The following is an 11,242-nucleotide window of genomic DNA, read 5'->3' on the forward strand; positions in this document are numbered from 1 at the left end:
TACCTATACCTATACCTATACCTATACCTATACCTATACCTATACCTATACCTATACCTATACCTATACCTATACACACACACACACACACACATACTAGTTAACTAGAACATTGCATGGTTTGATGTGTTTATCAAGTCTTAAATCTAGACAGACAACTGACCCAGCAAATGTTTCCACAAATGTTTTATAGACAATGGCAGGATGAACTCATGCTCATCAACATGCAGATGCACAAGTGAAACCGCACCTTTAAGGAGAATGAGCAACAGTGGTGGGATCTGGACGGCTCCTGCTGCTCTCCTCTGCTGTTTGATGAAAAACTCTAACCGGGGCTGTATAAACATCCTGCACTCCTAGGGAAAGGCAGTGGTCCTAAGGCAAGTAAGTCGGCCTTCGAACTAGTTTTTGATAAGATTACTCAATCTGCACAGCTTTCTTCAGTGAACATGCCTCCGGGGCCCCTCAGAGAGAGGTGGGCAGTCTACTTAACTGAAAGGCAGTTTGTTGACTCACCCTACTGAGCCTCCTCTAGGCCTGGCCTGCCCCACTGCCATGTCGGTAATAAACATAAGCCAAAATTGTAGATGACAGCAATCCATTTCCTGTTTGGTAACTCATGTTAAGCCAAAATAAGCCCTTGTTGACAGAACATCAGTAGTTTGCCTTGTACAATAAGCTAGTTATTTTTACTTTTTAAAATTATTATTATTTAAAAAGCTAATTGTTCCTGCACAAGACAAATATTAAAAGAATGGAAAGTTAAAACCATTCAATATTGGTTCAAAATCACTTCAGTATTGTATACAAAGCATTTGACAAAGTTCAACATGATTTAAAAACAAAACTCTCGCCAGGCAGTGGTGGCACATGCCTTTAATCCCAGCATTTGGGAGGCAGATGCAGGTGGATTTCTGAGTTCGAGGCCAGCCTGGTCTACAGAGTGAGTTCCAGGACAGCCAGGGCTACACAGAGAAACCCTGTCTCGAAAAACAAAACCAAAACCAAACAAACAAAAACAAAAACAAAAACAAAAAACTCTCGACAAAATCTACAGAAAGAAATGTCCGTATCACAGGGAAAGCTGTGTGAAAATCCTGAGGCTGTTGTAATCAGCGAGGAAGAAGAGCTTCTCCCACAAGAACTGGGCTGAGGCACGGCTACAGTTCTTCCTGCTGTGTAGAAGCACTGGGAACACTAGTAAGAGAAACAGACAAGGGGGTGGAGAGATGCTCAGTGGCTGAGAACCTGTACTGCTCTTGCAGGGCACCCAACTGTGGTTCCTAGCACCCACATCCAGCACGTTACAATCATACGTAACTCCTGCTCCAGGAGCTCTAAAGCCCTAATGCCCTCTTTCGGTCTTTGAGAGCAACTGCACCCGTGTATACAAACCTACAGGCACACACACCCACGCACAGGCACACGCACATGCACACGCACATGCACACGCACACAATTAAAAATGAATCTTTTTTTAAAGAGGAAAAACAGATGAGAAATGACATGTCATCCACAAAGAAATGACACAATCCTATGTGTAAAAACCTTCCACGTCTATAAAACATTTTAGAATTAATAAGCTGAGTAAAGTTTTAGGAAACAAAATTAATGCAGAAAAATCAATTGTGTTTCTTTGTGAATATCTTATCTGAAAAGACAATCCAATAGGTCATAGCATCAGATAGAATAAAATACTAACTGTAACTATGACATCTACAAAATGCAGATGAAAGATGTGAAGGAAGACATAAGTAAATGGGACATATTCCTTTTCCATGCATTGAGAGGATAGATATGTGTGGATCACTTGGAGTGACATAAGAATTCAATGAAATCCTCATTAAAATCTCAACATTGTTCATGTAAAAAGAAAAGGCAATCTAAAATTCATATGGAACTATAAAAGGTCTTGAATTGCCAGATTATCATGATAAATAAGGAACCTGGCACACACCTTCCTGATTTCAGATTGCATTACAAAGCTATAATGACCAAAACAAAGTGATTCTGGTACAATAATACACACATAGCCCAACAGAACAGAACAGAAAGCCCAGAAATATACCTGAGCGTATGGTCAAATGTTTCTGACAAGGTGCTGGGAACAGACAGTGGAGGGATGGAGAGCTTCTTCAACAAATGCTACTTGGAAAACTGCACACCTACATGTGAGAAATGGGAGCCCCTTCACTCATCATACACAAAAATCAACTCAAATGGATTAAGGAACAAAACGCAAGATCTGAAACAAAGTTGCAGAAGAGAACACAGGAAAGACTGCTTTACATTGGCCTTGAAAATAATTTTTTAAAGATGGTGCCCAAACCTGAGGCACTAATAGAAAAGCAAAACAGACTACATCAAACCAGAAAGCTTCTATATGGCAAAAGAAACAACCAATAAAGTAAAAAAAAAGGCTAATATTCAAAATATATAAGGGACATATATTGCCCAATAATAAAAACCTGAACAACTTGATTAAAATGAGCAAAGGACTCAAATACCCACCCATCACCACCAGAAGGCATACAATGTCCAACAGACATAAAAAAAAGTCACTCACTATGTTAAAGCCACAGTGAGGTCTCACTTCAACCCATTAGGAAACTTGTCCAAAGGCCAAAAGGCAAGTGTTGGCCAGGATGTGGAGGAACAGGGGCTTTGAACATGGTTTGTAGAAATGATAGTTGATACAGCCTATGGAAGACAGTATTGACATTTCTAGAAATTGGAAAAAAAAGTACACTGAATCCTTCTTCTGGGAAACTCCTCTTCTGTGGGGGAATAAAGCACTTCAAAAAGATATGTGTGCTCTTGCATTGCAGCACTTCGCACAATAGCCAAGATGCAGAGACAGCCTAAGTGTCTGTTAATGGATGATCAGCTAGACATGAAGGGTTGTTTAAGTTTAGGAAAGAGAACTCCATGCTGTGGAGATGGCTTGGAGGGCAGAACGCATGCTGTACAAACCCAAGGACCTACATTCAAATCCCCAGAATTCACATACAAAATGGGTAAAGTGGAAGGCCTTCCAGGAAGTTTGGAGTGAGGGTAGAGACAAGCAGATCCCCAGAAGCTTGCAGGCTAGCTAGCCCAGTGAAGGCAGCACAAAAACAGAGGCACCGCCTCAAAACAAGGTGCAGGGTGAGTTCCAATGCCCAGGGCTGTCCTCTGACTTCCACGTCCAAGGCATGCTCTCTTTCTTCTTTCCTCCACCCCACACACATTACACACACACACACACACACACACACACACACCATATGCACAGATACACACACCATATGCACACATAGGAGACTCTGGCACCTGTAACAACATGGGTAAGGCTGGCAGACCTTACACTAAATGAAACAAGAAACAGACACACTCTCCAGGATTTTTCATATGTTGAATCAGACAGCCGTATGATATTATGACTACCAGAGCTGGAGAGGTAGGGAAATAAATACACTGGCCGAAGGGCCCAGACCTGCTGTGCACCAGAGCTACTCAGCATCTTTTCAGTCACCGCATGCATTTGCTGAACTTCTTGCATCATACCTTTCATAGTTTTTCTTTGAGGTTTGCAAAATGTGCACTTCTTTTGTCTTATCATTTGAGACTGTCTTATACTATAGCCCATGCTGGTTTCAACAGAACTTGTAGCAATCCTCCTGCCTCAGCTTTCTAAGTTTAAGGATTATGGGTGTAAGACACAGCACTCACCAAAATACATACTTAGCATTTCTTGGTCTACCATAAACCAGTGCTCTACAGGTCCTCCATGCATCTTCTTATGCTAGATAAACCTGCCTCATTTTTCTTATCTATCTACACTGAAAACTGTAAAATATGACAATTTTTATTTTCAGTCTGCAATCATGTTTTTGAGAACTCCAAAGCAGGACATTGCACTTGCCCAGACATTTGCCATTCTATTTGCTCATTCCATCCTCATGTTCTGGGTTTGTACATGGCACTCTTCCCTTCTGTCTGAATCACTTCCCTTAGCAGACACATTCTTATCCAGTGTCTTCACTTTCCTTTATCTTTGAGTACATCTATTTACGCCCACTCGTGATGGAGGCTTTCAGGGGATGCTGAATTCTATATTGGCACTTTTTCCCTGTTAGCACTTTAGCTGTGCTTGCCTACCTCCTAGCTCCTGTAGTTTCTGAGCACACATCTCTAGTCATCCAGACTGTGTTCCCCCATACACAATTCAAGGATTTTTTCCTGCTTGCTTTTCTCTGCCTTTGGCTTTCTGTGGCTAGTTGGCAATGTAGCATGAGTGTGGGCTTTATGGATTTATTCCTTTTGGGGTTGTTCAGCTTCTTGAGTCTGAGTTTATAACTTAAAGCAAATTTGAAGTTCTTAAGACATTATTAAGTAATTTTGAGGACTGGAGAGATGGCTCAGCAGTTAAGAGCACTAGCTGCTCTTCCAGAAGACCTGGGTTCAATTCCTAGCACCCACATAGCAGCTCACAACTGTCTGTAACTCCAGTTCCAGGGCTTCTGACAATCTGTCACAGACATGCATGCAGGAAAATCACCAATGGACAAAAAATAAAAATAAATTGCATATTAAATGATTTTGAGCAGGACACACTCTTGGTATTTGAGTTTTGGGGTTCCAGAGACATAACTTTGAGGCCCTTTATAATTGTTCTGTAGCCCCCTGGTTTTAACCCTTTCCTGTGCCACCCAGACTCCACAGCTCCTACAATACGTGTTTGCATTTCCTGCCTCTGGCTCCTGTCATCCACTCTCAACTTTCGCATCCATCCCTTGAGCTTCTTGATTTGAGCAACAATATTTTCTGTTTAAAAATTTCTACTTTGTTTTTCTTTACATCTTCTATTTCTTTGCTGAGGTTTTTCTATTTTAGTACTTATTTCAAGAATCCTCACTGTCTATAAATACATATCTAATATACATATGTATATTTTAGCATTTTAGAGGAACTGCTTTAAGGCCTTTGAAAGATGATTCATGCGTTTATGCCTTTTCTGTCATTACTGTTGCTTTTTCCAAGTGCTTCAAGATTTTCCAGGTTTTTCTGTCTGCTGAATAAGAATTGTGTCCTGAGTATTCTGATCATAACACTCAGGGGCTTACTTAAACCTGAGAGATAACAATGGTTTTCTCTCCTCTGCTCTCTCCCTCTCTCTCCCTGACTCCTGTCTTCTCTCCCTTCCCCTCCTTCTTTGTTCCCCTTTTCAACATTTGAACTGGTCAGGTGCAGGATGGAAGGTCCCATCTGCTTTCTGTGCACTATTTGAGTGTCTGCTTAGAGTTGAAGCGTGTGCAGTGCTCTTTGATGCTCTCTACAAAGTTCATCATCTGGGTAATGAGCAGAGGCCTGGGCCATGCTCAACCATAATTTTAGCTCTCAGCGAGTGTAGTATGAGAGGATCAGAGCCGGCATCACCGGAGGTGAGCCCTGGGAGTCCACAACCCAAGACTCCATGAGACTGACCTCTCCAGTCTCTCCCTATACCGGTTCTCTGGCTACAAACCCAGGATTCTAGTCTTCCCATTCAGCCACACTTAGCTCTGATTGGCCTAAACAGCAAGATAGGAGGGAGGGGAGGAGGGAGAGCCAGAAGACAGAAAGAAAGCAGTGTGAAACTCCTATTCTGAGAATTGCACGTTTCCTCTTCAGTAATTCAGGCCAGAACTACATGGCTTCTCACAGAGCTCTGTCTACACAATATGTTCTTCTGGGTTTCAGCTGAGATGAGTCCAGGTTAGGGGACACAGGAGGGAAACTGAGTGCTTCAGCAGCCCCAGTGCTCCTTCCTGACACACCTGCCTCTCAAGTGTTTTTTTTCATACATCTCAGCCACGTTCTGGGGCGCTACTGAATGGGAAGACTGGGTTACTCTGCTTGCTAAGTTCACCTCAGCTGGAAGCTAGATATTTTTGTTGTTGATTAAAAGTATATTTTGTCTATCATCAATACAGCTAACTTATTATCACCTAGTTAGAATTTGTCTGGAATATACTTTTTTTTAAGCCCTTCAACACCACAGCCTAATGATGTAATTTCCTCCCGCCAGGACCCATCATCTACTATTTCCATGATTTCATAACAGTGCTACATGGTGGTGCCTAGGCCTTCAACACATGAGTAAGAGGGGGTAGTGCTCAGTGAAAGGCTGTACAGCATCTGAACACTTGCAATGCAGGATCCTGATTACATCTTAGTTTACAATAATAAGATATTTATTAGACCAGAGTCAGTGAGAAGCCAAGATTTTAGTTCTCACCACTCTGAGGCTAGAGCATTTCTCAGATTAACATACTGCTGCCTCTCTGGTAAGGAGGTGCCACCAACTGCTCTTTGGTCTGCACAGGAGGTGTATTAAATTCAGTAGAGAACAATGAGAGGCCTTATAATAGCTCATAGCAATTGTCAGGGGTCTCCAAGCACAGTGGGGTATATATAGCTACCCTAAAACAGACAATCAAAAACCAATGGTGAAAGTTTTGTTTCTGTAAGTCATTCAGACAAACAATGTTAGGGTTCTGTATAATATTTGCCCCAATTTCAATTACAACTAAGACCACAGAAATGAGACAAACCTTGAGTTTCACATCATGACAAAGCTTACATATGAACTTAGAATTAAGCACAAATGTTGGGCAAGGTGACTCTTTGGGAGTGAATTTTACAGGTGGCAAGACTTATTGGGATGGTTATGGATCCAGTTTCTGGTTCTGGGTATCTAGAAGCAAGATTCAAAGGTACTAGTTGGTCTCTTCACTTCTGGCTTCTCCTGGTCTTTGACCTGTTCTTTATAGCCTCATTGCACCAGTCTTCCCAAACATCCTTTAATCAACTTGCTTCTGTGTGGTTTCTCGATGCTCTACATTAAGTCTTCATGGCCTCCATAACGTGTTTTCAGTTGATATGGTCTGACATGTCCCCAGAGGCTCACAGTTTCAAAACTTGGTCTCCATCCCATGGTGCTATTTCAAAGGTGGTGGAGCCTTTAGGAGTCAGGGTCTGCCTGGCTGTACTGGTTGGTTTTGTGTGTCAACTTGACACAAGCTGGAATTATCACAGAGAAAGGAGCCTCCCTTGAGGAAATGCATCCATGAGATCCACCTATAAGGCATTTTCTCAATTAGTGATCAAAGGGGGAGGGCCCCTTGTGGGTGGTGCCATCCCTGGGCTGGTATTCCTGGGTTCTCTAAGAAAGCAAGCTGAGTAAGCCAGGGAAAGCAAGCCAGTAAGAAACATCCTTCCATGGCCTCTGCATCAGCTCCTGCTTCCTGACCTGCTTGAATTCTAGTCCTGACTTCATTTGGTGATGAACAACAATGTGGAAATGTAAGCTGAAAAAATTCTTTCCTCCCCAACTTGCTTCTTGATTACAATGTTTGTGCAGGAATAGAAATCCTGACTAAGACACTGACTAATGTAGGTGACTTGGAGTGGGACTTAGAAAATCATGTCCGCCACAGGTTTCTGTCACATTTTTGTTTCCTGGTCCATGCCATGAGAACTAGTCACTACATCCCACTTCTACCACAGATCACCGTCATGTACCTTCTATAGTGGACTGAAATCCTTCTGATACCACGGGCCACAGTTAACTATGAGCCACAGTAAACCTTCCTTCCTTTCTGCTGCTTATATCAGGTGTTTAGTCCCAGTGATGAGGAGAGTCAGGGAAGAATGTGCCTGCACTGCTGCCTCAGCTGTGTCCACACTGGGCTCATTCACTCCACGTCTCTTATCCCCTCCTCTGGCCACTCTCATCTTACCCCAAACTGCAGCTGCCACTCCTCATTCCTGAGGAATGAGCTGCACTGCTCATTCCTGCTCCTTGACCCTGCTTCCCTTCTTGAAGCATAGCATATGCTCTTCTTTCACTGACACAAATTCCCTTTACATTTCCCTTTTGCTCACCCAGTGGACACTCTCCATGCTATGAAGAGTGGTCTTCCAAGAGTGCTTCTAGGTGCCCTTTCCCACAGTCATCCAAAAGACATTCTCATTTGATTACACATCCAGCCTAGATGAGATTCCTAGTTAGGGAGAGCTCTCATTCTGGCTATAACAAATAAGGGATATTTATCTAGAGGAAAAATTTAATCATAATTGTGAGTCTCTTAACTGAGATAATCATAAATTATGTTTCACAATTATTCTTAAATAAAACAATTTTAATATTTCGGTATATGAATCACTTTGTTCCACGCTGTGAAAACAGTCTAAAACAACAGCCTGCATTTCCTGTTTTCTCTTTCTTTAAATCATCTCCATTAGAGACCTGGTTTGCTCTCACTCCAGAGCTCATCTCTTCGCTGTCATTTCTTTGCCTCCTATCACCTCCTGATTTTCCAGCCAGCCGCTCACACAGATGGAAGGACATACCCCAGTCTTCCCATATTCTGGGGAGGCAGGGTGAGGTGTATGATAGGGTGATAGGAGGAGAGGTCGGAAAGAAGACACACGCTCTGAGACTAAGACGCGATGAAGCAGGAAGATGCAGGGAACAAAGAAGGGAACAGGACCTACTGGAGATTTCTGGAATTCTTACCAACCACAGAAATTTCTAGTGAACTGCAGTCTTTCACCAGCCCCTGCTAGTTAGTACAGACTATACGTATTCAAGAGTGGAGGGGAATTCATCCATGGTAAAATTACTTGGTAGTATGTTTTTAGAAATTTGGAGGTTTCTGTGGCAGCCTGCCCTGCCATGGCTTTCTCTTTAGCAACACAATCACAGTTGGCTGCAAACCCACATTTCACCAACTGAAAATGGACAAAGGCCTCTCCTACTTCATGAGCCTGTGTGCTATAGGACAGCTCACTGCTGCTTTTGCATTCCAAGGCCTTTGAAGATGCCATAAAAATAGTTTTGCCCTCTAAGACTTAATATTATTTGACTTTTGCTCCAGAAAACAAGAAATATCTTTTTGCCACTCATGCATATATATTTAAACTAAGATATAAGAGGAAGGGAAACTTTTGTTTCCACAGGAATACACTGTTGGAGTAATAAAAGTGGCTACATTCTGAGCAATCTGCTGTTTCTTACCCAGAACATAGATCTCACTGTTGACGACGGCTGCACTGAATCGGTACTTAGAGTACTGCATGGGTGCCCGCTCTCTCCATTGATCTTGGCTGGGGTCATACTGCAACAGTTTGTTGCTTAATCGATCGGGCTCTTCATCAGGAAGATCCATCTGTATGAAATATGACAGCGAATGTAGCAGCAGACCACTTAGAGGCCTTTGTGAGCATGCGGATACAATTAATCAAAGCAGAGGCAGAGGAGATGGATGGAGGTTAACTGTCTCCCTCAGACTCACAAGCTTGCTGAGCCCTGAGACCTGGGGTTGTAAGCACTCTGTCAGCATCAGAGGGATTCATATGTGTAGTGGGTCTAACATGCTGATTTATAGCAATCAGTGATTTTCACATTGAGACAGCAAAATGAAGCAATTGTAAAATCTTTATAAAAAAGCAAAGCATGTTCTCTTGAACAGTGTATAAAGTAAATCCTATCCTTAGCAAACTTCACAGTTGTGAATTTTAACAGTGTTCATAAAGAATTAATTTTAATAATCCATAATGCATTTTAAAATATTTTCTACCCTATAAAAATTTCTAACCTATAAAAAGTTTCAAAACACTTTTGCTGTTTTAGTAATTAGAGGATTTTAGACCCTAATTATGAGCTATATGTAAATAACCTGATTTCAATTTTTAAGATAATAGGATTAACATAAATTACTTGGGGTTGTATTTACATATTTATATACTATATATTTATATATTTATTTAATGGTTAATTAGTAAAAACTGAATTATTTTATTCTTACATAGATACAAGTGGCTTTTACCCATAAACTTTTAGGTAGTATAATGTTATTTTAATATATAATATCTGGAACTTTATAACAACTTCAAGCTAAGGATTGGTGTGTCTCTTGTTTGGGTTCAAGTTTACAACAAAGAAGTAATTGCCACCCTTAGGAAACTTGCATGCACCTCACTTTATCAACACCTTTAAGGACAACAGGAGTGAGGACACTGGGCACTAGGAGCCTGCTTTCATGGGCTGTGTCTGAGGCCCAGTGAGACTGCCTTGTTACACAACAGGAATTCAGAGACTACAAAGTAACAAACACCTCCTTTACTGCTCTAACTTTCCTTCTGATGCAGATATTTAACCTCCACTCTAGTAAGGCAAAGCTTCCGAGTTGTTTTGAGGCATTACAAATTCACCATGAAGATAGATAGTTTTGGAAAATGTACCTACCTACAGATAATGTCAAGTACTCATAGTGATTAAATCTATACTATGTTTGATCTACAGCATGGATAGAAACGTATAAAGTATAAATAAGTATAAGTTTTTCAAGCTTATGAAGGGAATGCAAAAGTATGAGTTTTATCATGAGGCAAATTTGATAAAATAAGAGAAACTACAGGGAAAAATAAACTTATATCACAGATACATCCAAGGAGCAAGTGAGAGTTATCGGTACTGGGAAAAATAGGAAGACAAGAACAGAAGACAGCACTGTAAATGCCAGAGATCCAGGAGGACCCTGAAAAGGACACAGGGCCACAGTGACCACACTGCTGACCTTGGCTTTGACTTATCATCACTTCACTGGGCTTCAGTGGCAACAGCAGCCTCTTGACATTACTGATGCCTGACAAAACACATTTTCTTGGAAATGATTGTGCCATTATGGAATCAATATTCTGGTTCTCCACTTATGGTAAGAACATGTGTGTGTGTGTGTACTTAATTATGCTCAATGTGGGTGTTCGTGTACACATGCATATGCAAACCAGACATTAAACCCAAGTGTTCCTCAGGAGGGGTCTGTCTTATGTTTTTAAGGCAAGATAGCTCGCCAAATCTGGAGCTTGCCAATTTGACAAAACTGGCTAGCCAGCACGCTCCTGGGATCTTCCTGTCTCTGGTTCCTCAGTGCTGGGATTACAAGTTTTTACATTGGTGCCAGGAATCAAACTCAGGTCCTCATGTTTGTACAAGAGGTATCTTCCCAACTGAAACATTTCCCTAGCTCCTGCAGCAAGAATCCTAAATGTAGAAATGGCCTAGACTGGACACTGGTCACACAGTGTTCAGACGAAAGGACTGGTGGCCACTAGTCACACAGTGGTTATAGGGAAGGACCTGTGGCCACTAGTCACACAGTGGTTATAGGGAAGGACCTGTGGCCACTGGTCACACAGAGGTCAGAGGGAAGGA

At 41.7% G+C, this 11,242-nt stretch overlaps 1 protein-coding gene across 1 annotated transcript in view; it reads right to left on the minus strand.

Moving 5' to 3' along the window:
* Kbtbd12 (kelch repeat and BTB domain containing 12) overlaps nt 1-11,242 on the minus strand; it is a 61,874-nt gene that overhangs the window by 44,938 nt on the left and 5,694 nt on the right. The window contains exon 3 of the mRNA XM_028782983.1: nt 9,044-9,194. Within this exon, the coding sequence (XP_028638816.1) occupies nt 9,044-9,194 (151 nt within the window). The remainder of the gene's footprint in view (nt 1-9,043; nt 9,195-11,242) is intronic.

This window comes from Grammomys surdaster, unplaced genomic scaffold (assembly GCF_004785775.1).
Source record: "Grammomys surdaster isolate TR1022 unplaced genomic scaffold, NIH_TR_1.0 948, whole genome shotgun sequence".
NCBI lineage: Eukaryota > Metazoa > Chordata > Mammalia > Rodentia > Muridae > Grammomys > Grammomys surdaster.